General features: G+C 42.1%; 3 protein-coding genes across 4 annotated transcripts in view; 2 read left to right on the top strand and 1 right to left on the bottom strand.

The window, feature by feature from the left end:
- cmss1 (cms1 ribosomal small subunit homolog) overlaps positions 1–4,040 on the top strand; it is a 34,600-nt gene extending 30,560 nt beyond the window's left edge. For both annotated transcript variants that reach the window (XM_053440689.1, XM_053440690.1), the window contains exons 2-10: positions 712–854; positions 1,704–1,775; positions 1,889–2,027; positions 2,128–2,187; positions 2,293–2,395; positions 2,478–2,538; positions 2,639–2,726; positions 2,813–2,901; positions 3,723–4,040. In XM_053440689.1, coding sequence (XP_053296664.1) covers positions 712–854; positions 1,704–1,775; positions 1,889–2,027; positions 2,128–2,187; positions 2,293–2,395; positions 2,478–2,538; positions 2,639–2,726; positions 2,813–2,901; positions 3,723–3,806 — 839 coding nt within the window. In that variant the 3' untranslated portion in view covers positions 3,807–4,040. The remainder of the gene's footprint in view (positions 1–711; positions 855–1,703; positions 1,776–1,888; positions 2,028–2,127; positions 2,188–2,292; positions 2,396–2,477; positions 2,539–2,638; positions 2,727–2,812; positions 2,902–3,722) is intronic.
- A 411-nt stretch (positions 4,041–4,451) lies between these two features.
- Positions 4,452–8,326, top strand: tmem30c (transmembrane protein 30C). The gene is made up of 7 exons (XM_053440687.1): positions 4,452–4,792; positions 4,994–5,110; positions 5,379–5,486; positions 6,182–6,269; positions 6,355–6,498; positions 6,587–6,799; positions 6,963–8,326. Exons 1-7 carry the CDS (start codon positions 4,595–4,597, stop codon positions 7,148–7,150), a joined length of 1,056 nt encoding a protein of 351 aa, XP_053296662.1. The 5' UTR covers positions 4,452–4,594; the 3' UTR covers positions 7,151–8,326.
- On the bottom strand, positions 8,316–25,233 carry dcbld2 (discoidin, CUB and LCCL domain containing 2). The gene is made up of 15 exons (XM_053440686.1): positions 24,823–25,233; positions 22,350–22,574; positions 21,516–21,653; positions 18,586–18,637; positions 18,432–18,504; positions 15,978–16,111; positions 15,682–15,722; positions 15,323–15,523; positions 14,230–14,354; positions 13,574–13,721; positions 12,136–12,288; positions 11,951–12,044; positions 11,816–11,865; positions 11,587–11,721; positions 8,316–10,577 (listed from the first exon to the last, which is right to left on the bottom strand). The coding sequence occupies exons 1-15, from the start codon at positions 24,923–24,925 to the stop codon at positions 10,165–10,167; spliced, it is 2,085 nt and encodes a 694-aa protein (XP_053296661.1). The 5' UTR covers positions 24,926–25,233; the 3' UTR covers positions 8,316–10,164.
- Positions 25,234–26,625: the final 1,392 nt, after the last annotated feature.

Raw genomic sequence — 26,625 nt, 5'->3', positions numbered from 1 at the left:
TTTCTCCAATCTGTGACATCCCTACAGTCATTTACCTGTTGTGATGTGACTGATTGAAACTTCTCCTGAATGATAGCCTTTGTCCATAGAGTCAATGTCGGCCTGTTTGTTCTTTGATATTGAAAAATCACAGAAAGAACTTCCAAGTCAAAGTACTTTTTTTTTAGGCCAAGGCAGTGCAATAAAACCTGCAGATTTATTGCAGAGTTCATTCTGGCATCTGTTTTTAAAGTATCTTGAACAAGCATGTGTATATATCAAAAGGTCTGAGCATGACATCATAGCATGAAACCAGAGGTATGCACTGAGAAGTGGTAGCAGCGGGGAGGCTAAATATAACCAGATGCTTTGAGCTCTGCTGCATTGTTGTTATCGCAAGTCACTTTTGTGTATTTCTGTTTCCCTGTCGTGACTGAAATGTGTACTGGACAAACATTCTGAGACATGATTTGCAAACACAAAATCTGTGGTTTAGGGCCAAACTATGGAAACAGATTGTAGCTCTGTAAGCTTGTATCATAAGAGGAGTTTGTCTGGATCCCAGATGTCATGGTGGTCAGGCATTTCTGTTTCAAGCAAAGCCTGGTTTCTACTGATCTGAAATGTGGTCTTTGCTTTGAATTGCCTCATCCAAACATTATCATTTTGCAGATTAAACCTTAACTCCATGAGTCCAGATAAATAGAGAACATCGCTCTCTTTCATTTTCAGATGCATCTGAGGCGGAGCAGGAGGAGGAGACGGAACAAGAAATACCTCCGACAGACAAAACTATCACAAAGACAAAACCAGAGAAAAGGAAAACGATAACTGAGACGACAGATAAAGCTAAGAAGAAGAAACAGATTGAAGAGGTATCAATTGTGTTGTGTTATTACTATGTCATACCTGCTCACCCAGTAGATCTTTATTCTGTGTCAGATCCTCACAATGTAATTTGGAGTGCTGATTTCACACATGAAAAACCAATGTCACCCACATTCCATGTGCCTTGGATCCCAATTCAGGGATACAAGCTTATCAAGTTTGAACTTTTTTGGGAGACTGTGACTTTGACTGGTCTCAGATTGTTCTTTTCTTCTCACATTGTTTAAAGCTCTTTTCAGCTTCATCTTCATTTAAACAGTTCGCGATCCGGTATTGGAAAAATAACAGTATTATGAGTGATTATTACAGTTAATATCGAAGTACAAAAAACTTTCACCAAAGTTACTTTATAATGTCATCAAGACCTCAATAAAGTTTGGTCTTTGGTTTTTGAGTTGTTGTAGATGTATTTCTACAAAAGCAGCAGTGGAAGCTGTTGGAGGAGACCAAAGTCTGCTACAATCACAAAGAGATGAACCACAGATGCTAAAAAGCTCTAGTTTGTGGTAACTTAACGTTTATCCGAAAAACATGTTTATTTCAAACCCCTAATGAGAGAAAACGTATGTAATCAGGTCCAATAGATTTCAGAAAATCAACTTGTGAATCCCAAAAACTGCTTAGAATGCTATTTTATCTAAATATTGTAGTGTGCGGCATCTTGATGGATTTTGAATGCTGTCTCATGCTAAATATTGGAAAACGCAACTAGAAATGTGTCACTTCTCTCATGGAATGATGTTTTTTTCACCTTTACTATTTAATTACACTATCAACATATCAAATATATAAGTCGTTTGCCTGAAATGTGTGTTCTGTCTGTACTCTCATCACAGAGTCGGTGTGTAATCCCTCAAAAGACAGAGACTGAGGATGAGAAGTCAACTAAACCCAAGAAAAAGAGGAAGGTGAGTGTGGCGACACCTGCTGCTGCAAAGAGAAGCGGCAGTTGTTGCTCAGTGCAGTGGTGAACACAATATGTGTCGGTGAGTATTGCACCCAATCATACTTTGTTTTGCAGAAGAAGAAGAAGACCATCACAGACGTGTTGGCCACCTCTGAGCCGAAGCCGGGCTGTGCGGCGGACCTGCAGAGCATGGTCTCTCTCTACTTCTCAGACAAGCGCTCTGTGATCGAACAGGAGGAGCTGACCCTGCAGGGTGAGTCAGGGCTCCCGTCCCCTTTAGCTCCAAGGCTCAGTCGATATCTGCTGATGTGTTGATTCACCAAGGTCACCGTCTGTCCTCCCACATGCTCCAGACTCCTGCTTCCTGTCCAGTAACGACTTGACGCACACCCTCTCCTCTTACCTCAAACTGGGTCAGTGATGCTTCTAAGTTCCCTTTGGACTGATCTTTTATCATCTGCTACTTCTAAACAAATATTACATTTTTGTTTCATATTCTTTTTAACTTTCATCATTAGTTTGTCCCAAATGGGCAAAGATTCAGAAGCAGCACACAGAGAAGAGCTCTGTGATCCTGCTCATCGTCTGTAGCTCTGCTCTCCGAGCCATTGAGCTCATCAAGTAAGTGAAACAGCGACACATTCTGAACTCTACAGCTTTTAATCAGACCTAACATTGTGCTGTTTGTTTATATAATTCACAGGCAGCTGACCACATTCAAGGGTGAAACCAAAGCAATGAAACTGTTTGCAAAACATATCAAGGTACTGGAGATGGCACATGGTTGTTATGATGCCTGTGGATTCTGTGCAATGAACAGTTTTACCAGAACAGTATTTTTGCATGTGTCTTTCTATTGTACAGATTGAGGAGCAGGTGAACCTGCTGCAGAAAGGCGTCACACACATTGGCGTGGGGACACCAGGCAGAATCAGTGCTCTCATCGAGAAAGGTAGGTCACATCATAATAGATTCTGTTTGAATTTTAAGTTTTTTAAATCGTCCTAATCTGTGGAAACTCTTGTTTATTGTTATCAGATGGTTTGACCCTGAAGTCACTGAGATACGTGGTTCTGGACTGGAACTTGAGGGACCAGAAGCTCAGGAGGATGGTCGACATTCCTGAGGTGAGCTACTGCCCCCTGCTGGACTGAAAACATAATTAGCTTCCTCTGACCAAACACATAAGATGAATTAATAAAGTATTTGATAGTATCAGCAGATATTTTAAGTCCTGCTGTTAACAAAAATGTATTTTATATTATCACTCTAGGATATAAACTTTTCTGTACAGAAAATGTTCTGTTTTTTTTCACATCATCTGCTGAAGGTTACATGCTTCATTGTTTTCACCTTTAATCTGCATTTTAAGGATGTACATTCACTTAATTTATCAATTTAGTAACCTTTTTTGTATTATTTCTGATCAAGTCTGATTTTACAAGTAAAATCTTTTTCCAGCTCCTGAAATGTGAGGTCCTGCCACTTCTACTTTTCAGATGTGGCTGTGGATTGTTAGTAACGCAAAAGGAATTCATTTATAATATGAATCATTCTGACATTGTACTGATGATTGAAGGATGAATTAATTATGACGATAATCAAGATTTGCAGCCCAACATCCAGGCCTGGCCTTGTGTCATTGAAAGTGAAAGTGTTAAAACGAGTTATATGGAACTTGCACCCTTCACTGCACATTAACCGACTGATTTTTTTATTTTTATTATTTGTATTAGTGAAGAAAGACACATTTTGTGTTCAACAGTTAAACCTTTAAAATAAATGTGGAAATATGCACGTTTTGCATATGTTTATAGATTTTCTGGGTCATTAAGTAATAAGCTCATCAGAAACAAATTAGTAATCAAAGCAGCATATTTTCTATTCTTTATACTTTAAAAGATGCCTGAACACAGTTTTTAAGCGATGGATTTGTTTATTTTTCCAGATCAAACTGGACTTCATGAAGCTGCTGGAGGGCGGCATCCTGACTGGCTGCAGAGAAGGCAAACTCAAAATTGGACTTTTTTAACTGCACATAATAAAAAACTTGCAAACAATCCATGTGATGACTTGATGTTCAAAGTGATGGTGGACCTGACAACAAGCCGAGGGGCCTCTTCCTGTTTGATTTCATTTTGTGTCTGTGTGAAACCTGTGTTGTGCTTTTAACTGTTCTCAGAGGCCGTGTCGAATGTTTGTTCGCTCTTGTAGTTCAACACAATGACCCAGTGTGATGCATTGAATAAACGGACTCCGAATGGAACCGGCGTCCCTCTGTTTGTTTACTCTGACCTTGGGAAGTCCCTCCCACTGACAATGTGAGATCATGAGTTTACTTGCCCACTAGGAAGCCTCATTTATCATAACATCCTTTAAAAGAGCATTTTAAAAGCAGCACAAACAGGACCAGAACAAACAGATGATCTCCCACAGCAAATTACAATAAAGATATAAAATGATACTTTGTGTGATTTAGATGTAAATAAACAAAGTGTGTGTGTGTGTTTTCTAGTAGGAGGGAAATGGTAGAGAACAAAACCTAATCACAAAGAAAATATAGAAGTAAGAAAAACAAAAAGAGGCAGTTACGTAGTAAAGAATTGTGGTTAATAAGTAACAGGCCACAATAATCTCCCCGCCCTGCAAGGCCTGCTGGGAAAATCTCTTGGCAAGCAGAATGTGTGTGCGTGCGTGCAGGGAGATATCGCTGAAAAGCGGAACAGGAAGTGAAGATACTAGAGCCTCCTCGTACACAACTTCTCTGCTCTCCCGCTGTGCAGCGAGTTCCTCTCCCGTCCTCAGACGAAGGTCCCCATCATGGGAAAAGTGAAGGGCAAGCCTGGGCCCTTGGCCCGGAGGCCAGACAACTCGGCTTTCAAACAGCAGAGGCTACCTGCCTGGTCTCCCATGCTGACTGCGAACACTGTGCTGCCTTTCTTCTACTTTATGGCTTTGATATGTATGCTGCTGGGAGTGTGGCTGCTTCTCACAGTTCAGAGAACACAGGAAGTAAAGGTGAGTGAGTGTGGTTGTTCAAATTACACTTGCCTTTTCTGTATTTTTTTATGTGGTATTTAAATACTGTGTATGAGTGTAAGATACAGAGGAAGAACCTGAGTGCCTCATGTGTGCAATAAAGAAAAGGGAGTGCCAGAGAGGAAAGGTCTGGGGTCCGCTTGTGAATTAGATCAACAATTATCTCTCCTGTCTTTGCAGATGGATTACACCAAAGCTGGGGAATGTTCCAGGTGTTTTGAAAAGCTTAAAAATGAGAGCAACGCAGGACAGAGCTGCATCTGCACAGTGGTCCTCCACATCGAGAAACCCTTGAAGGTAAATAACCTTAAAGTTTGACAAACGGAGTGGGACGAGGTCATCCTACTCAAGGTTCACGTAGAAGCTTCAATCAGAGCTTTCAGCTGCATGTGGTCCTCAAGTTAGTTCAGCTGAGAATGAAACCTTTGAAGAAGAAGATGGTAAATTGACCTCTTGTTCAGATTGTTGTCCCCTTGAAGTCAAAGTCAACACCATATGCTGTAACTCAAAGATTGAGTTCTGTTTCATTTCTGCGCTGATGATCTTTTCACCTCTGCTGCTCCAGGGAGACGTCTTTTTCTATTACGGCCTCAAGAACTTCCACCAGAACCTCCGCAGATACATGGACTCCAGAGACGATGGACAGATGGTCGGCAGGAAGACCAACTTAAAGGTAGCTCCGTGTATTAATTGGCTCGGCTCTGGCTAAACCGCCCATGATGGCCCTGATTGAAAAGAGTGTAAGCACGAAACGAATGTGTGCGTTTGAAGGTGTGAATGTGACATGTTGTTTAAAGCACTTTGAGGTACTGCAGTAAATGTACCATTTAATTTACCAGAATATAACGCTTCACTTTCTATTAGATTTATTAGAAATTTCCCTAAAAAACATCCTCTTCCCCTCCGAATGCAACTCTGGCTCTCAATGTGCAAAATGGCAGCATTCGTATCCGCGATATTGTGGCTTCATTTCAGGATAGTGAGAGGATATGTGACGTCCATAATTATATATGGTGAATGCTTCAAACATGTACTTGAGGTATTAAAATGCTCATATGTTTAATTTGTCTATAGTATGATATCAAATGTTTATTGGTATTATCACTGAATGATTTCTATGTGAGCATCATTTTCCTGCTGTAGTTGGATCGAAGCAAAGCTGACTGACGGCTTTATATACCACTAGGTATTTTAATCTATGATAAAAATGTAGTTGAGGGAGTCATAATCATTATGTCCCTCTGAAACAAAGTAAATTCGTTGATAAATTGTAATTAGTTAAATTCAACCACTGCTCTTTAGTTTAAAATGGTATAAAATGCTAAATAATGGTCGAGTGTTTCTTGGTTCACATCGTTCCTTCACCAGAACCCCAGTTCTTACTGCATGCCGTTCGATTACCAGAACGGACTCCCCATCGCCCCCTGTGGTGCTGTGGCCAACAGCATGTTCAACGGTAAAACGCCTTTTCTCAATCACTCCATCGATCATCACATCCCTTCTCCGTCTTTTCATCATCTCATTTCCCTCTCATCTCCCAGACTCCTTCACTCTGTACTATAATAAATTGGGAAGCCCAGTGAAGGTTCCATTGCTTCGGAGAGGCATCTCATGGTACACGGACAAAAATGTCAAGTACCGCAACCCCAAGATGGACAACTTGACCCTGGCTCAAGTGTTTGAAGGTAAATAAATCCAGATGTAAACCAACACAGAATCTGTATTATTCCTTTCTACTCCATCATTGTGTCTGGTTTGAATTTTTTCCCCCAGGCACAGCTAAGCCTCTGTTCTGGCAGAAACCCGTGTACGAGCTCGATCCGTTTGATCAAACCAACAACGGCTTCATTAACGACGACCTGATCGTGTGGATGAGGGAAGCAGCATTCCCCAACTTCAAGAAGCTCTATGGAGTTTTACACCGAGGCGACGACCCCTTTACTAAGGGGCTCCCAGCGGGGACTTACACCATCGAGATATCCTACAGTATCCTTTCACTGCTGTCGTGGTTAAATCAGATCACACACTTACCATTGGGTGCTTTTCTTTCCTGTGTCTTGGCAACTATTTTCAGACCACAGGCCAGCCATCTTCCATCGAGCTTCACTTTGCGATCGTTTATTTTCATCCTTGACCTCTGCCTTCCCAGACTTCCCTGTGCAGCATTTCCAAGGCAGGAAGGAACTGGTGCTGACCACGCTGACCTGGTTCGGAGGTCAGAACCATTTCCTGCCCATTGCTTACCTTGTGACCAGCAGTCTGATCCTCCTGGTTGCCATCGTCCTCACGGTGGTGTGGTGGAAGTTTGGAAAGACCGGGATGAACATGGAAGAGTGAAGGGAAAAGCATTCAAGCCGTTGAAGATCGATAATTGCTGTTTTTAAAATACTTGAAAGGAAAAATGGTTCTAAAGAGGTTTACAGGTTGATTTGAATTGGTGAACTTTGTTATTTTTAACACACCACACATCATGGACTGTTAATATTTATAAGATAATTATATTTATTTTAATTATCACATTAAAAGTTAAGACCCAGTCACTCTGGTGTTGAGGCTCCGCAGTAAATGTGATATACAAAGTGTGATGTATAATAAAGTGAGACACCAGCCGACCCAACCTTGAAACTCCCAGTCAAAAAACTGAATTGTTGTTTTTAATTTAATATAATTAATGAGATTAATCTGTGCAATGTTGTCTTATGGCAAGAAGGTCTCCGGGTTCAGATCCAGGAACGGCCGGGCTCTTTCTGTGTGGAGTGTGTGTGTAATTGAGGAATCTAAATTACCTATAGGTGTGAATGGGAATGGTTGTTTGTCTCTATATGTTCCAGTTTACCCTCCGCTACCCTCAAATATAGAAAACGGATAGATGGATAAAATGTTCAGCTCGTGCTGTTTCTACGTCAAGGTTTACATGATCTAGATGTTGTTATTCAGCCTGAGACTAAAAATCCACAATCATGTTAGCAGCTGTCTCAGGGTTCAAGGCAGCTTAGAGCTAAATGCTTCAAGTAAACATGCAACATGCTGTTTTGCAGGTATGTTTATTATGTGCGCAAGCTCCGTGTTTGTCTGGCAACACAAAGTACAACTTGAAAATGTCATTAACTTAACAGATATTTAGCTGTGATCGAAGAAAATGACTGATTCTGTTTTAATGTGTTTTTCCATAACGTTAAATATGGTTGTTGATTGAGAAAAAAAAAACTATTTGTAATTGTGAACTCTGCATGTCTGAGACGAACGATAAACAGACATGAATCATATGCAAGTTGACTGCACTTAAAAAAGAAAAATGTTTAAGAACTTCATTAAAGGAAAAAACTAAGTTTCTTCAAATCCAAGATTTAATTTATGTCAACACAACTTTTTGATTGTAATTTGAACCCAATAACTTTGTGTTAGCAATCTGCATTTATTCGGTTTGTTCAACAACTTTTTGTCAGTGTGTAATGATTTTTACTGTCTTGACGACAGCTGAAGATTGAAATAAAACATCTCATGACGTAATAACTCTTTATTTCTCTATGTACAATCTGTGAGAGCCACAAACACAAACCCTCTGACCAGGGAGCGAGCACCAAAACCCTGCGTATCGATCGGCCTGGTTACTGAGCAGTAAATCAAAGCCCGACTGGTGGCACAGCTGTGAGGGAACAACACCTCACACTGGGCAGGTCGCTGTTCGGTAAAAAAAAGTTTCAAAGCAGCTCGGCCCATTATTCATTTTTCTCCATAGTCACTCCTGCCACGTTGTGTTTGGTCGGGTCAGTACCACAGGTGGACAGGAGGGGAATGCAGTCTACTGGTGCTACAAAAACTATCATCACACAACACAAACACACACACAGGACTGAAATATGGAAACAGCTTTCCACGCATACAGATGTCGATGCACATTAATAACAAGCAAGGAACACGTCGCACCCATTTCAACATGAGACAATCATCACGATACAGGAAACTTATCAGCTGTAACAGATTCACCCAGATACCTCTGCTTTCTGTACCTTTTTCTACATCTTATTTACAATGTTTTTTCCCTATGTTAAGACTGTTTCACTGTTTATTTGGCTAAACCTGCGCTGATTGTGTTGTGTTCAACATTTGGTCTCCAATACTACAAAAAGTATTTTCTCTTTGGAGGAGTTTGATGAATGAATTCTCCCAATCAGCTTCTTCAAGTTAATGTACATCTCTTGGGGGGGGACACTCGTCAGTAAGGCTTCTACTACTACGGAGTATCAGGGCCAAGTTGAAGGAGAAGTGGATTTCAAGAAGAAAGTGGAACTTTAACGAGACAATTTTGTCATACATGTTGCAAAATGTTATGGGGGAATAGCAGAAAATCAGTCTGTGGTCAGCGTTAAAGTGAAGAATGTAGAACATCCTGTTAAGTTATAATTTAGTTTGTTTCACAAATAACAAAAATTCACTTTTATCACAACTTTGAAAAGATGGTGTAAGAAATTGAGTCTCTCCTAAAGAAATTCTCATTCAGTTCTCATTGCAGCTTATTTCCTAAATATTTTGGATTTCGCTTTATTCTCGATCTATTTCTTTTCTTCTCAATTACCACTATATTCTCGAAATCTCAGAACTTACTTCCTCATGTCCGTAACACTCCATCGTAGTCTAAGACAGTGTAACCACAATTTCTCAATCTGTAATCAGTGGTTGATATGGGGTTTTATTTGAGTCTCTCCTCATCAGCAGGATGTGAAATAAATATCAGTAAATTGCTTTAGAGTTTTAACAGATTCTGCATTAATGGGATTAATATAACTATACACAATTTCAAGTCATGCTTTTAAACAAAGTCAGACTAAGAACGTACCATGAAAACTAGAGTCTGTCTAGAGAGGAGGAATTATTTGACGTTGAACCTGTGGAACAACTTGCAATTCATTAAAAAAGAGAACCATTAGATTTGAACCTGGTTGAGCGTGTAACAGGGTAAAAAAAAAAAAATGGAATAGTGGATATCACAGTTTCACAGAATGAAAGAACTACTAAGAATCACAGAACAGGGACAAAGTCTTAATCAAATAGTAGTCAGCGTTCTCCGTTTCCGACCCTCCCGCCTGGCACTAACACATTCATCTCTGTGCTTTCAGTGATAGGACTGTAATGGCACTACACAAGCAGATCGTGGCCATGCAGGAACAATTAGGCAATACAGACATCTCCGGATGAATCTAAAGCTAAGGTAGTGTTCTTTCAAGACTCAGGCCCAGGCTCCAGGACTCACAGGTTCACGCCTCCTTGGCCATTGACAAACCCTCTGTGTTTGGCCCTCGGGTTGTGCTGATCAGGGAGGGGCGGAGTCAGGCCATAGGCATCCCAACTCCTCAGCTTTGTCCCGTCTGCTTCTGAGTGCAACTCTGAGGTACCTGATAAGTCAGATCCTCACTGACCTGTCCAGTGGCGTTCTTTGGCGTATCATACGCTGACCTCCCCGACTGGCCGCTGTCTGTCCTTGTGAGCAGGGAGGCGGGCCCGGCCCCCATGAAACCGCACACAGCTGCGGGCTGGGCCAAAGATGTCCCACCTGAGGGATGGCAACCCATATCGACCACGATGGGTGTAGCATACTCGGATCCCGAAGCTGGCAGGGGTTCTGCGTATGCGTGGTACACGTCCGGTGAAATGGGGGCGTCGTACAGGTCTGGATCAGAGTACCCTGGGTCCGGACCCTCGTCTGGTTTAAAAGTGGAACGTGCACCCAAAGTTGTAACCCCACTCACCAGCGGCTGGGCGTATTCTGAAAAGAAAGCATGTTGTAGTGTATTAATAATTTTAAATGTCCCCTGATGTGCACACAGTCAGGTCCAGTGTCTGTGAAGCTGTGCAACCAAGGAAACTATCATATTAAAGGGCAAAACATAAGAAACCTGCAGAGTGTATTGTATTTAAAGAAAAACATGTGTGCAGACGCGGTTGATTTTGGATGATAACTGATGTGACATTACAACTAATAATTAAAGAAAAAATGCTGTGCATGTCCACGATCATGTAGGTGCCAGATTCATCAACACATGGGGGCAGGAAGTGAACTCAACAAATGCTGCGAGGACGACGACGACGACGACGACAAACTGAAGCAAAAACAGATGTGAACAATGGAGGACGTGCACACACTTTTGTTAGAGCTCAAAGCTAAAAACAATTTGTTTTGTAAGGACAAGTTTTCAAACAAGAAAATTCACTGTATCTGTAAACCATCGAATGTCGTGGCCAATCTTACTGGTGTTTATCTCAAAGACTAAACATTTCAAACAAGTTGTCGTAAATTTCCTCATTTCCACCAGGATCTGTGCAAACAGCCGACTAATGGCTGCAATGTCAGACTGAATTACTGAAGAAAATGTTTCACAACAGAAAGAAAGGTTTTGCAATGTTTTGTTAGATAAGCGGAGCACTCAGTTTTTTGTTGAATACACGCATAGCATTTCAGTGACCAATACTGAATCTGAATCTAAAAACATATAACAACTAGACGCTGAGAATAACACCCTATCTTGTCATTTTCAAGAAAACAAACTCCCGAATCCCTCCAGAACGCTCCAAAACTGTCTAAGTTCTACCGTAGCTCGTGCCCCCCATCCCTCCCCGAAGTTTCATGGAAATGAGTTCACTCGTTTTTTGCGTAATCCTGTAAAAAAAATTCCCTAGCAGAGGTAATTAAATCACCTTTAATGGCTCCAGATTACCATACACACACAGAATGAAAGCAGAAACCCACAGCTGGCTCCATATTGAGCAGTATTTACCTGCAGGCTCAGCGTGTAATCTTGGTACAGCTCCTCTCCCCGTCAGGCGGCCCACCTCACTGCTGCTGTACCGAACTGAATCCTCACTCTCCACCATCTTGGATGGCAGCAGCTGCTTCATGCTCTTCCACCAGTCTGCAGCAGGAGCACAGTGATATGACTCCTTCCAGTTTAACGCTCACAAGTCACATGCACAGCTAAGCGCCGATCAAGTAGAGTGATGACATACCTGTACGATCCCAGTGGGGAAGATCGTAAGTTCCCTCTGAGCTCTTTTTCCTGTCAACAGGGGAAAGTTACTAATGGAGGCCAAAACTGACGTTTTTATTTTGCACGTTATAATGATAACAATTCATTCATTCACCTGTTCCTCCAGTGCCAAGCACAAACCACAGTCAGGATGAGAGCAGTCAGAACCATGACCAACACAGGAACCAGAACTGCAGCCAGCGCCACATCTGAGAGCAAAGACAGGACAATAAGCATCACACAACAACCGTCTCATCTGGAGATCAGAACAAGCTTTTGCCTTTTTTTAGTCTGACGCACCTTTGCTGTTGTGTGGAGGCATAGTGGTGTTCCTTATTTCCGGGGTGTGTGTGGTTTGGCCGAGGCGAGGGCGCTTTGTTCCCGCAGAAGGGGGAGCATGACGAAACGTGGGTATCAGCCCGTGTCCTGGTCTGGCGTCGGTCCTCGGCCTCGCTGCGTAAAGAAATTGCATCTTATAATCTTGTATAATAAAGCTCCTGTTATTTTTGTTCAGCTTCATCCACACTACATTCTATTTTCAAAAGGGTCAAATCGCTAAGTTTTCACGTGCCTTCTATACTACTCTGGAGTTTTTAAACCCCCAACCTCGCTTTTAGAATTTCTGACTGGCATTTGTTAACTGCAACGTTGAAGTGGATATTCTCTCTCAAGGCATTGACTGTTTATTTCAATCACGTCTCATCAATAAAAAGGCACATATTGGTTATTCATCAGTGTGTTTCCTTTTTTTTAATGAAAATGTATTTAAAGGCACCATATCTTACACCTTTCTTGGATTTAATTTGAGGTATTGGTACCCCTACAATGATATATCAGTGGTTTAAAGTCTTAAAGACTACTGCAGTGTATTTCCATGTCCTCTCTTTTGTCTCTCTCCGGAGCTGCCGACAGAACCGGCTGTTTTCGCCTGCCCCTTGAGCCCCTCCTCTTATTGGCTGATTGCACTTTGAGTGACACGCGACCAGGCCTATCACCGGTGTCATTCTGGCCCATTTGACGACCTCTGGCTGTAAACAGCTGAAAGTCAAATTATGTTTGGATACCGCTACAGAAGACGGGCCACATATTTTACAGTCGGTTTCAACAGGACGTTTCTGAACGGTAGGTTAAACCGTCCTCGTGTTTGTTCAAGTTTTAGCAGGAGAGACGATCGATGTAAGAGTAACGCCCCGAGTTACAGTACGGAGTTTCACAACGGGGTAACCTAGACTTTACTCCGTACTGAGCACTGCGACATGGCAGGTCACACAAAATAAAGCGTAACCACCGGTCTCCAACAGTAACGTTCTTGGGAGGAATGTGCACGGACACATTCTCTTCCTTGCATCCCTCCACGCTGCAGTGTTTCTTCAGTGTTGTCTGTTGTTGTTAGCCTGTGTTAGCTAACAAGCTGCTAGCTTAGCAACAACTCAGCTTGGCGTCGCGTTCGGTGTGGAGGGGTGGTGATGGGGAGCGGGGGGGGCTGGAGGCTGAACTGGGAGACTAGTGCGACCCCATGTGACTCATACGGGGGAGGAAGTACGAAACGTGGCGTTTAATTAACATATTTCTTATAATGGACTGAGTGAGAAAAACAAGGAGCGACTGTTTTTATACTTTGAGGGTCCCTGCTGACTCCCTTCAAGTCATTACGGATAGTAAAATCCCAGAAAATGTATTTTACACAATATGGGCCCTTTAATGTACCTTTAGCTGCTGATTAACCAACGTGGTTTACCTGCAGGGATTTGGCAGCCAACCAGCTCCAGCTTCAGTGCGATTCTCTGGTGCCATAACGTTGGATTGACCCTCACAAACCGGGCCTCGATGGGAGGAATGAAGTTGTTCCTGACTTCCTGCAGGTAGTTCATATTCCCTTGGAAAATCTGCCATGAAATAGGAAACAAACCAGGTTTTTTGAACTGTTCAGAATAGTAGTGAAGTTGAGGAAAAAGGTTGTGCAGCGGAGCAATTCTTGTTTCAGACTGTGATCAAATGCACTAAAAGCCTTAAGCTGATTATTTTTCAACTTGCCGAGCTCATAAGTATTTCACTTTACCCATAAGAGGCGGTGAGAGTCCCGGCAACTTGTAGACAGCAGCAGTTCCAGCCTAACAACCCGGCCACTCAATCCATATCCATTCATTATTAATGCCCGAGTGGCTCGACTTGTCTACCACAGCACTTAACTCAAACCACTGACTGTTCGCATTTCCTGCCACAAACATCTGAGTCAATACCAGTTGCTATGGAAACGGGTCCCTTGGCCTTCTAAAGTGACATTTCTGTCCATTTGCACTAATTTAAAGAAGAAGAAGAAGAAAAAAAAAAGCATAAAAGCCAATGATGTAATTGTTGAGCAGGCATGGTTTATTGATTTAGTGATTGTGTTACCTTGTCTTGTGTGGAGTTTGCTTCCCTGTAGCTGTACCACTGCTGTGCATCATTACTGTACAGGACCCGGTACGCTGAGGCATGGTACCGATACTCCCTCAGGGTGGAGCCTGTGGTGGTGATGCCTGCTCGGAGACAAACAGCAGAGACAAAAGATGATGAAGGGCTCAGTTGACGACTTAACAAGACTCGGGCTGCGGCCAGTATCGCTCCCTGTTTTCTGTAAAGTGCAGTAAATTTAATATCCACCCCGATGAAATAGAGTGTAAATCATATGCTGCCTTCATCCTCTAGTATCACATTTAAAACTGTTTCATGAGGAAGGTAATTGTGATTAAGACCCATGTGTTTCATGAGTCTTAATTTGCGGTGCTGCCACTTTTTGTCTTAGCTCAGGTAAAACTATTTATTGTTTGTATGAGACATCCAGGCTGAATAAAAGAAACTGATGTAATATATAGTGTCCTCAAAAAAGAAGTTAAAGGAATATGAATTAGAGTTAATGGCATGCACATTTCTTTCTGCTTAAAATCCCACAGTTGTAAGTTAAATTTTATGAAAATGAAAAATATCTTTGTGCGACTCGCTCAGTGTTCACCAACTCATATGGATTTTTAAGGGCCAGTGCCAATACAAATACAAACATATGAGCTGATATAAAATATTTTCAATCATTCCGCTCTTTAACAAACCCTTATGACATAGAAATGTAATTGAGGCTTCAAAGTTAAACATTGTTACAAATCTATAAATAATAAGAAAACCCAAATACACCCAAATATATCGACATGTCAGTGAAAGGCCGACATGTCTGGCTCTCATGATGACACAAGATGACAAGTGTCAGATATTTCAATTTACTGCAACTACAGAAATCTAGAAAAGACCCCAGGACCCCAAAGTCAGGAAGATCATCCTCTGGAGACTATGAATGTAAAACAAAAAGATGATCAACCCATCAGTTATATGTTAGGATATTTCAGACTAGACAAAAGTGGTGGGTCAACTGACAGCGGTTCTACTACACAGCAAAAATTCGAGGCATTTGACACAGAGGTGTGATCATTGTGATTGTGTGCATGTAGTTGTGTACCTGTGATTCTCTTCTCCCTCTTCAGGTCGACCTGCAGCCACTGATGCTGGTCGCTCTGAGCGGGCGCCCAGGGCAGCCCCGCCTTTTTGAGGCGTGCCCCCAACGGGCCCCACTGACCAAGGTTCCACTCCCACACAGAGGAAGCCGAGAGCTGAGTGTCCGCAACACTGCCAGACTCTAAACCCAGCGTCCCATAGCAGCCTGCGAACACAGAGCCCATCATGAATAACGATATATAAAAGTATGTAGGAGGTGTTAATGGGATGTTTTTAAGATCCCTCCTCGTGGTCCAGACATTTACAGTACAGCTCCCAGCAAAGATATTCTACCTCATAATGGTGCTTTATAGAAAAACTCACCATTGGTCCTGAAGGTGAAGAGGCTGTTTGACAAAGTTCCTCTGAGGAGAGAAATGAGGGATTAGAGGATCGGGATTGAAATGTTTTGTTTTAGTCCGTTTTTAACAAATCAATAATTACCAATATTTTGACTCCCTCAAAGTTTTTCTGCTGAAACTATATTTAATATTATTGTGACCAGTTTGTATCAATGATGAAGAATTAGATTCACATTCTGTTCAATTCAAAGGTACATAAACATAAATATGATTAATTATTAGGTGAGGCAGGGTTTTTATGTGAGCAGGAGTTCTTACCCAGTGGAAGTGACATTGTTTGCCAGTGTGCCCTCATAGTGAGGGATGCCTTTGCTGCTGACCACACTGATCATCCCTCCCACAGCGTTGGACACCACGCCTGCATGGATGGCTGCCACGCACAGAGGAGACGACTGCAGAGACCAAGAGGGGGACAGATTTACTTTGTATAGATTTCTATTTTGGGGCTGATTCCAACACCAACATTGGGGAGAAGACATTTTCAATCAATTCTATAAAAATAAAAAAATCTGATACTGGAATAATGACAAAAATATAATAAAAAAGGCATTTGACAATATTCAAAAATTGAGGTTAACAAACCCTTATGACCAAGAAATGTAAGTGAGGCTTTATATTTGACAGTTTAACTATACATTTTATTTTAGATAACCACGACTAAAAAGAATACATTACAACCAAATACATAGAACTTGAATAAGTAACATCAACACTTTTATGTAACAAAACAAATATAAATAAACATCCTTTCTGCATTGTTTATTCTGTAAAATATAAGTTTTAATATCAGTGTAAATCAGCAAAAGATGAATCCCATTACCAAAGGCCAGTTTTCATCAAGTATCAGATTTATCAATAAGGATCTAGTATAGAATTTCCTCTTTGTGGTTCTCTAATGAGCTGCAGTGAAAGTAAGTAGCAGGAAGATATCTACTTGATGAGTCTCTAATTGTTGATGGTCAGATCAGCTTCAGATAAACTATTCAGTTTGTTTTCTCACAGACTATTCATTTTGTCGATCACTTGCATTTCGAACCGTCTCTGAATGGACATAATGAGTTTGAACCATGATGGAAGCCTTCACTGTCTGAATCTGTCCGTTAATTAAATGGCGCTCCACCATTTGGTACCATGTGCAGGTACAGCCCGGAACAGGCCGTACTGTCAGCGCTTAACCTTCAGACTGAGGAGAGATAAAGGACGATGAGTCAGCGTGAAGTCACTTCTCTGTGGAGAGAGAACGCCAAGTGGCATCGGTAATGATTCACTGCCGACTGCATTCCTGTCCAAACCTGCTGCCACATCACTGAGGAAGGACAAAAAAAAAACCTGGATCCTCTCTGGCCACAGGCTCCTTCCCATGAACAGCTGCTCGAGCGAGTTGGAATTTTATTACTGGAAAAGACCCACACTGGAATTCACAGCCGACACGATTGTGGGAAAACTCCAGTGACCCAGAGAGTGACGAGCACATAATGTCTTCTCACACACACATGCACAGCAGTCGAATGCTGCCACGAGCAATCAGCACTCACCCTGTGACTCTTAAACTCCCCAAAAAACACACACCACATCCTAAAGGGAGTCATACCAAACCACTAACACAAACACAAAGCAGTGCTCCAAACCGCCGCACCCTGCCTCCAACTCAGGAATCACACACACACAAAGCTGGATGTGGAAATATCGAGACCAGCATATGGATCACAGTAAAAGATACTGAGGCAGAATAAGAAAGAGAAAGCTGCAGAGTGTGTGGGTAGGTCAGCAGATTCAAGTCCCACTTTATCAGGCTTCCACTGTAACACACACACACACACACACACACACACACACACACACACACACACACACACACACACACACACACACACACACACACACACACACACACACACACACACACACACACACACACACACACACACACACACACACACATACATACATACATACATCCAGACAGAAACAGCATGAATAAATCAAATGCCTACATACACACAAAAAACAGGCATGTGTAAGCAAATGTTTTCTTCACAATCACACGAGTCACTCTCCAGCTACAAAACACACACACACACACACACACACACACACATACACACTGAACTCACAGCTCGGCTCAGCACCCTCTTGCAGCTGGAATGGATTAGAGCGTTATTATTATTATTATTAACTATTATCTCACCTCCCTTTCACCCGCTGACCCTGCCCCTCCTCTGTTCCTGTGGGGCGCCTCACTCTCCCAAGCACACCCCGATACTCCTCCCTGTCCTCCCATCAGCCAGCAACATCGCCCCCTTCCCTCCCTCCCTTCCTCCCGCCCTCCTTCGCTTCAACAAAAAAACCTCAAGCTCTGAGCATGAGGTCATCAGCCAGAGACTCTGCACCCATGACCTCACACGCAGCGGGGGTGCCGTGAGGTCATCAGACCCGGGCCTCGCATGCCGAGGAGCGGGGGGAGCGTTTACACAAAAAAAAAAACAGGCCTTGCTGAATCAAAATGAAAGAAATGTAAACTCGCAGCACGGCAACGGTAGAGACAAATAATGAGTAAGAAACGACCCAGTGATGTGTTAGTTTGGTGCGGTTACAGTGTGGAGGTTGTGACCAAACTGCAGGAGACCAATGGGCACCGTGACTCACGTGGAAATGTGATGCTGGAGACAGAGGAAAACATCTGCCTTGGAAGCACATACTGTACGCACTCACCTCTCTGTAGCCATTCGGTATAGTTCCAGAAATCTCCTCGGTGGACGTCAGGCAGCCTGCTGGGCAGTATTTACTACGAAGAGAGATCATACACAATAAGCATCGGACAACTTGATCGCTGCACAAATATCCGCACAAAGCAAACGTTATTTACCTGAACTCTGCCTCTGGGAAATCAGTTCCTTTGTCCAGGCAGGTGATTAGATCTGAAAGGGCAAACAAACAATGTCAGAACTGGTTTCTCTGCACGTTCCTGTCAACCGCTTCCCCTGAATACTTTTAATTCTTTTCCTCTGTATAGAAAACAACTGTCAAAGGTAAATAAATAGTGACAAACTACTCGGTGCAACTTCCCAGAGTCAAAGGTGACGTCTTCAAGAAGTCTAGAACAGTCCAAAAACACTCACAACATTAACCAGTTGCTCTATAGATACAAAGGTAATGGAACATTTTTTTTGATAAACCATAAAGTTTATCATTAGTTTAGTTAACCATTCATTTAGAAAACGTGAAGATCTGTGTTTTCTTTGCACACACAGTGAATTGTTTGGGAGATGTCGGACACAATTGAAAAATGTATGTCACCAAACGTTCAAGGGCTCAAAGTGAAACATTCAAACAGTCCAATCAGAAATCTAAAAAACCTTTTGTTCGAATTTGTTGGAATGAGGGACTTTCATTTTGGTAAAAAAATATATTATAACCATTTAATTATCATAATGAATAATAACTCAAAACATTAAAGTTATACAGCCTTAATGTGAACGCATGTTGAGGGTTCCTAAAGACATGAGTGTTTGGGTGATTAGAGACGTACCACATGCAGTGGGATGTGTGGGCTGCTCGGACTGTATCTACTTGGACCCTGTGGTGGAGGTCACTCTCTGTGAGTCATGACCACATGATCAAAACTCCCATATATCTGCTAAACCAACCTGTGAGTTAAACTGACAAATACCCCTCAACCACCACAGCGTAGCTGGTGACTGATTTACTCAGCTCTACCAACCGTTCACCCGTCAGTTACAAGACCAAAAAAACATTGCATCTGCACTTTGGTGAAAACATGAGACGGACTCTTCAACAGACTTTTTTTTGCCTCCCGATGTGATTCACTCACACAGATGACCACAAGACTGAATTATTTTCCTCCTGCACACACACGTCACAGCTTTGTGGCTTCAATTAACTGAAGTCACTGAAGTTTTCCCACCAGACAAACAGGACCTTCAAAAACACAAATCACAGTGCTACTAAAGAGATAATCCACCAACTGTATCTGTTCCACTGCCGTGTGGAGAACCACATACAGCACAATAGCTAGAGGTGCAGATTATTGTAAGATATGAATTACACCTGTGCAATCATTTATTGACCCGCCATTGGCAAAGCTTGGCCATAATAACCTTTTTTAATTTGTTAATTAGAGCAGTTCTGATATAAACCATTTCCCTTTTTCTATGCAACGGTCCTCCGAGGTCATTTGCACTGAGATTTACTAATTGTTCTGTTGCTGCTGTGGAAAGTCTGCACTAAGTATGCAAATTAAAAAAAAGTGCTAACACCATTAATCAATTTATAAATAAGCAGAGCGACAAATTTTCAACAACTTTCATAATTTATTGTGCGGTCCAGTGACTTATCATGTTTCCCAAATGTGAGGATTTACTGCCTTTGTCTGGGCGCATTAGACATTTCGACCTCAGGGGAAATTGTGACGGCCATTGTTCCCCAGTTTGTGACATTTTGGGGACTTGCTACTTGATCAAAAAAATAAACCGACATTAAAATATAATGAAACTAATTAGTCACATTTTGGAAACAACTGTCTTCTTTATCAACTGAAAGCTGGGCCAGACAACATGCATCAGGAGACACGATGGAGGGTGATAGTGAATAAACAAACGTGTTCATCATCATGTGTTTTGGTTCGAGTCCTCTCTCTCTCTCTCTCTCTGGAACACATCATTCAGCTTTCTTTTATCTTATTACTGATGTTACCAAAAAGAACTCTCCCTTAACATTTTACATTTTCAACATTTCCTTATGAACACTCATAGCTCCACTACAGGTGACTTATGAAATGCTTAACAGGGAAAAAACTCCCCATATATGATTACATGGATATACCAGGGGGGAAATGAGCAAATACCTTTGAGCCCGCTGTCGGAGCTTACAAGTGGATGCTGGAGGGGCTGAATCGACAGGCAGTGATACAGACGCAGGGCAGCAGAGGTATTGACAAGCAATGGGAGCGATGGGAAACCTTAAATAGTCCGCCACATACGGAGGGTGGAGGGAGCACAGCAGCAAGAGTTGACTTCCTGAACGAGCTCGCAAGCATCACTCCTTCGATTTTGCACCATGATATAAACAGTTCAGATCGTGGTAACTGAGCAACTGTCTGATCTGCCGTCCGACACTCTTGAAAAACTAATCCCAATTATCTACCTACATACTAATTAAGAGACGAGTTTCCATTAACATGTGTTTAAATATTCAAAGCCCCCAGATGATTAATCTTACTGACTAATTACTTAGCTTCTCCTCTGTCACCAGCAGGATCCAACATTGGCTTTGTCCAAGATATTTGTTCTATGACCAACATGACAGAGAAATGAGGGTTGCAGTCAAAACATTTGTTAGCTCGACTTTCCATTATTTAATGTTTCAACTTGGAAAAAAACAAAAAAAGATATATTGTGGCACTGACTCAAGCTTGTCCTCAAGAATTCTTACAAAGCCTGAGAGCAGGAACCTGCTGAAAACCACAAACTGCACCACGATGGAGCAACAGGCACAATTGTATTTGATGGTCCTCAGGGCAGAGCTGAATGTCAAATTCTCACAAAACCGTGATTAAGTTTTAGAATAATAAACGCACGCATTAATCATCGTTTCTTTTCAGGACGATATAATAACTTCAGAACTGTTACAAACATAAGGTGGTGCAGAAATATTTCAAATAAGCTGTGACTTGACAGTCACACACAAGCGACTTTTACAACCAGGACCAAAACAGAAACAACACTGAGAAATTGTTCCTGTAGCCACCTCTGGCCAGGACCTATGTATGATGGTTACCTGTGTGTTCAGTGGTGGAGTAGGACAGGTAGAATCCATGTCCAGTGTGATGGGTCCCACTCATGAACTGGACAGTGACCTGGTTGCCGGTGGAATTGATGAGATCTTTGACTTTCAGACCCAAACCGCAGTATTTCACTGTTAAATAGCACAAGTAGAGACACGGAGTCTGGTTAGTTACACACGCTGGTTTAGTTTAACATTTACACCCACAAACTGACCATTCGTTGTAATAATATAATACAGAATAATAATACAGAAATGATCCTTGTGTGGTGGTTAGTGTAACAAACGGAGCTGTACATAACAAGAACCAACAGCTGGGTCTCACTTATAATCTACTGCCGGATGAGACAGCTGAAATGGACTATACTCCCGGATTAATACATTTTTGTGCTAGATTGTTTTTTAAATTGTTAAAAATGTCAGGACATTTTCCTGCTGTATTCTCAAACTGGCTCATTTATCCATTTCCATTTTACTGGGGGGTTGGCAGAAAAAGGGATTTGGACATTTGCGTTCTCACACACAGCTTCTCCAGATCCTTTCAGGAGAAGGTCCAGACTTCAGTACATGTGTGAAAGCAGCAATATTCTCACAGTGAAATTCAGTTACAATCGAATTCCCAGTACCAAAATGGGACCATTTAAACAGGTTATTGTGGCTCATATTAAAACATTATCTGACTAAACGTAATTTCTTTGAGTGCTCTTGCCTCACATGCATATGTTCAGTCAAGTACTATGAGATAATGGTACACATCAGTTTAGGAAATGGTTGATCACACTGAATAAATAAAAACAAAGGGTCCAGTCCGGTATCGACAGCTCTCACCACTCTCATTCCTCTTGGGCCCAATGCCGTTGAAGAGGCGGAGGTAGTTGACCTGGCAGTCCCTGTTCTCTATGTCCAGCTCCGCAAAGCGAAAGTGGATCCTGTGGCCACGCGGCACGCTGATCTCCCACTCACACACCGTGTTGTTTGGGTATGTCCTCGGGTAACCCAGAGAGGACAGAGTCCCACTGCTGGGGCCAAGCACACTGGGACCACAGCCGTCACCTGCAGGGCAACACAAACAGAGTTGGGAAAAAGTAGGTGGGAGGAACAAAGACTAAAGACTTTTGGATCAAGATTTTTGAATTGAGTACTTTTCTAATTTAACAAATAAGTTACAATAATAGGAATTATAGCAAGGTTCCTTTATTAATCTTTCATTCAAAATTTTATGAAAAAAATGGGTCTGTGACTGAAAAGGTTGACAGGGTGACGCTTGTTTTTGTCCTATCATCAGATCAGTTGTCATTGAGAAGAAAAATAGTGGACGACACAAGCCTTAATTTACATGTCTTTAAGTTTCTAGCATCAACTTGTGTTGAGGCCAATCTGAGAGTTTAAATGTACACAGTTTGTGCTTCTTCTAGTTTATTTACCACTATACATATTGTATCAGTGACTTTAGTTTCCTTAAGTATACACAATAAATAAAAGGGTAGCAGAGTTTAATCAATCTAAACAGGGTTGGAAAGACCATTGATTTAGTATTAAGCATTTCCGATTGATTTTCACAAGCAGGGGGACCTTTTTTTTTCTTCATTTGTATAATCGCATAGTGAATATCTTTTTGGTTTTGCACTTTAACTCTGACAAAATGAGCAACCTGATGACGTGACCTGGTAAGGCATTTCATATTTTGTTAGACAAATCAAGATAATGTGAATAAGTAGACATAACCAACAGATAAATTAATGTTGAAAAAAAAAACTATTAGTTGCAGCCCGTATCTTACATTATCTCTTTAATGCAAGGCTTGGTGTGTTGGGAGTTTATGTTTAGGGTTATTTCTGCAGTTCAGGACATCAGGTAAGTGGAATTGTTGATTTGTCCCACATTTTGTGTGGATGTAGTGTAAAACAGATGGTATTTGCTTTGCATAGAAGCATCTGCCAAATTAATGTCACAATAATTCAGTACACTTTAGGTTGGCTTTGCGTTTTATAGCCAATCAAACCTTTTGGCTGCCCTGTGAAGAAACGGCGACTAAATATGACTAAAACATCAAATTTAAGAAGCCGCTATCTGATTTTATTCGTGTCTGGCCATTAACGACCAAATAATTCAAATTTTAGACAATTTAATGACTCTCGACTTCAATTTTTATGGCCTTGTGACCTTTTTACAACAATTATGAGAGCAGAGTTTTGAGGAAGGAGATTTGAATTTGGCGTGCATCTCTGAGCTGTCAGAAAGCACAGACGTGGTGTGTGTGTTGATGTTGTGGGTTCACAGCTCTGAGATAACATTCAGCAGTCACGCTCCGTGGTGCTAAGTGGATGTTCTGTCCAGCCTAGAGTTATGTAAGAGGCCCTCAGTGGACACTATCCAGATGAACAGGACAAAAACAAAAAGCCTCACTCTGACTCACTGACGCTCAGGGACAACTGCATGGTGTTCTGGAGGAGTTCCTCAGGGCAACACCTAAAACCATCCAAAACACACTCTTCCTCAAGACGGAAATTCACCTTAAAACATCTATCCGCACACCACGTGTTCAGACACTTTACATTTAAAGTTATGACAAACTGTGTCCACGTGTTTACACTCATACCCCCACAGGCTGCGTCCCCCTACCCCCAATCTCTGGCCACCTGAAGCTGCCTGTGGCCTCTAAGGAAAACTACTAATTCTACGGTTTTGGGCACATAAGTGTGTAAAGTTATCTTTTAATCAATCAAAATATGAAGCATTTACGAGACTGTGTAATCAGAATCTAGGTAAAAACGGAAACTGAGCAACCTGGAAGCACAACAAGGCCACAGGCTCCCAAAATGTGCTTTTTGTCTCGCGCACAGGAAACTTAAAAACCAGACTCCGTTGAGAAGAGTCGCAATTTAACGTTTACTGGCTTATTAGAGGAGGTAAACAAAGTTTAAACTGTGGTTTTAAACTTTTATCACACCGTTTTAAAGCTACGTGTTGATTCTGCGCGTATTTAATCCTCAGAAAAGCAGTTATTCGTTTACAATCAGTCTTTTCAGAACCGGTTTGCCTGGTTTAGCTAGTCCCGTCCTCCACCTAAAAAACACCGTGGCGGGCGGCGGCAAGCGGCGAAAACCGAGCGGAAGCCCGTGTCCACACGGACATGCGAGGCGGGCTGAGGTGTGGAGGACAACAACAACACAAAAGCGTTTCCCCGCATCACCTCAACCCGCCCGTGTTCACGCGTTTTTTTAAAGCAGCATGTCGGCGTCTGTGTGTGTGTGTGTGTTTGGTTGTGCTCGGTTCCTCCGGGTTGTCTAGCGGAACCAACCTTTCTGCGCTCGACATGTTTCCGCGGTGAGGATGATGAGAAGCGACAGGACCAGGACCCGGGCCCCTGTCGGTCTCCTGCCCACCATTACCGCTCTGCCCATAGCAGCCTGCAGTCTGAATGCATACTGCTGCCCGCGTCAGCTCCACCGGCTGCACCGCTTCGACCAGGACCGAGGGTCGGCCACTACACGGACACAATCTGCGGTTGTTCGGCTTCTTTCCTCCCCGGGATCTTCCTTTATCTTCCCCGTTTACAGTCCAGTGGTTAGCGACTCTCTCACTGTGGAGGTAACTGCTCCTAACACACAACACATACACACACACTCAACACACACATCCAATCTGTGGCGCTACTTCCTCCAACTGAAGCTCCTCCCCCAGATCCACAGTCCCCCAAGTGGTCTGAATGATCACAGCGAGGAGAGCTGCACCACTGGCCTGGCAAAACATGGCCCGACATCCACAGGGACCCAGATCCACAAAGCCCCCATATCAGCAGGCCCCAGAGATCCAAAGTGCCTCAGATCCACAGTGCCCGAGATCTACAGGCCCCCCGAGATCAAAAGTGCCTCAGATCCACAGTGTTCAAGATCCACAGTGCCCGAGATCCACAGGGCCTCGATATCAACAAGGCCCGAGATCTACGGCCCCGAGATCCACAGTGCTCAAGATCCACAGTGCCCGAGATCCACAGGGTCTAAGATCCACAGTGCCAGAGATTCACAGGGCCCTGATATCAACAAGGCCGGAGATCTACAGGCCCCCAGATCCACAGGGCCTAAGATCCACAGTGCCTGAGATCCACAGGGCTTCTTGTTAGTTTCTGAGTTTGAACCATTACATTACATTACATTACATTTAGCTGACGCTTTTATCCAAGCGAATCAACCCCGAGGGTACAGACCCAGAACAAAAACAATCAAGAAAGTACAATTTCTTCAAAGTAAAACAAAACTACAAAGTGCTATAAGTAAGTGCAATTTAAGTGCTACTAAAAGTGTTAGGTTCAAAGAATTGTTAGTGTTATATTTTTTTCATTTTTTTTTTTCATTCAAGGTAAAGTCGGAAGAGGTGTGTTTTTATTTTTCGGCGGAAGATGTGTATACTTTCATTAGTCTTGGTGTCCTTGTTTCGTAGAGGCTCAAACACACACATTCAGTTAAAATGACGGGGGGGATAAACAAGAGTTAAGACTTTAAAATCCAAACTTAAAAAATTGGTATGTTTGTACTTTCACAAATGAATAACTTGTAATGCTAGTCATTATTTCACACTCAAAAACCTGCATACCATTTCTATATTCACACTATGTTTCATACTATTGTTAATTTATATATTTATATACAACTTTCTCCAGCTTTCCTATACAAACTATACTGTTTTTACTTTACTACTTTACTTATTATGTGTATAACATGCTATACTTGGGACACCTCTATCCCAATATCTCCTTATACTTATGTACTAACACAGTTTTTAAAATGTTCATGCAGTCATCCTGTGCCTGCATGTGAAAGGTGTATATTATGTAAATATTCTCAATTTTTTTAATTTTATGTTTACTCTTGCACTTTTATATTTTTACTCTCTCGTCTACCTCATTCTGACTTGCAACAAACAGGGCAAATACACAACCTCAAACTCAAACTGCCCCGAAACCCAACAATTCAGTTTACTATCAAACAAACACAATGCTGGCCAAGTTTCTGAAAATGTGTTATTTGTTACAGTTTCTAGTTACATCTCTAAAAACCCTTGAGTTACGTTTAAATTCCTTCTTCAGCTCTCTTATACAAACATA

The sequence above is a fragment of the Pleuronectes platessa genome, chromosome 14 (assembly GCF_947347685.1).
Source record: "Pleuronectes platessa chromosome 14, fPlePla1.1, whole genome shotgun sequence".
NCBI classification, from domain to species: Eukaryota; Metazoa; Chordata; class Actinopteri; order Pleuronectiformes; family Pleuronectidae; genus Pleuronectes; species Pleuronectes platessa.
The sequence above is the reverse complement of the archived record's forward strand: the minus strand, read 5'-3'. Positions and strand labels throughout refer to the sequence as shown.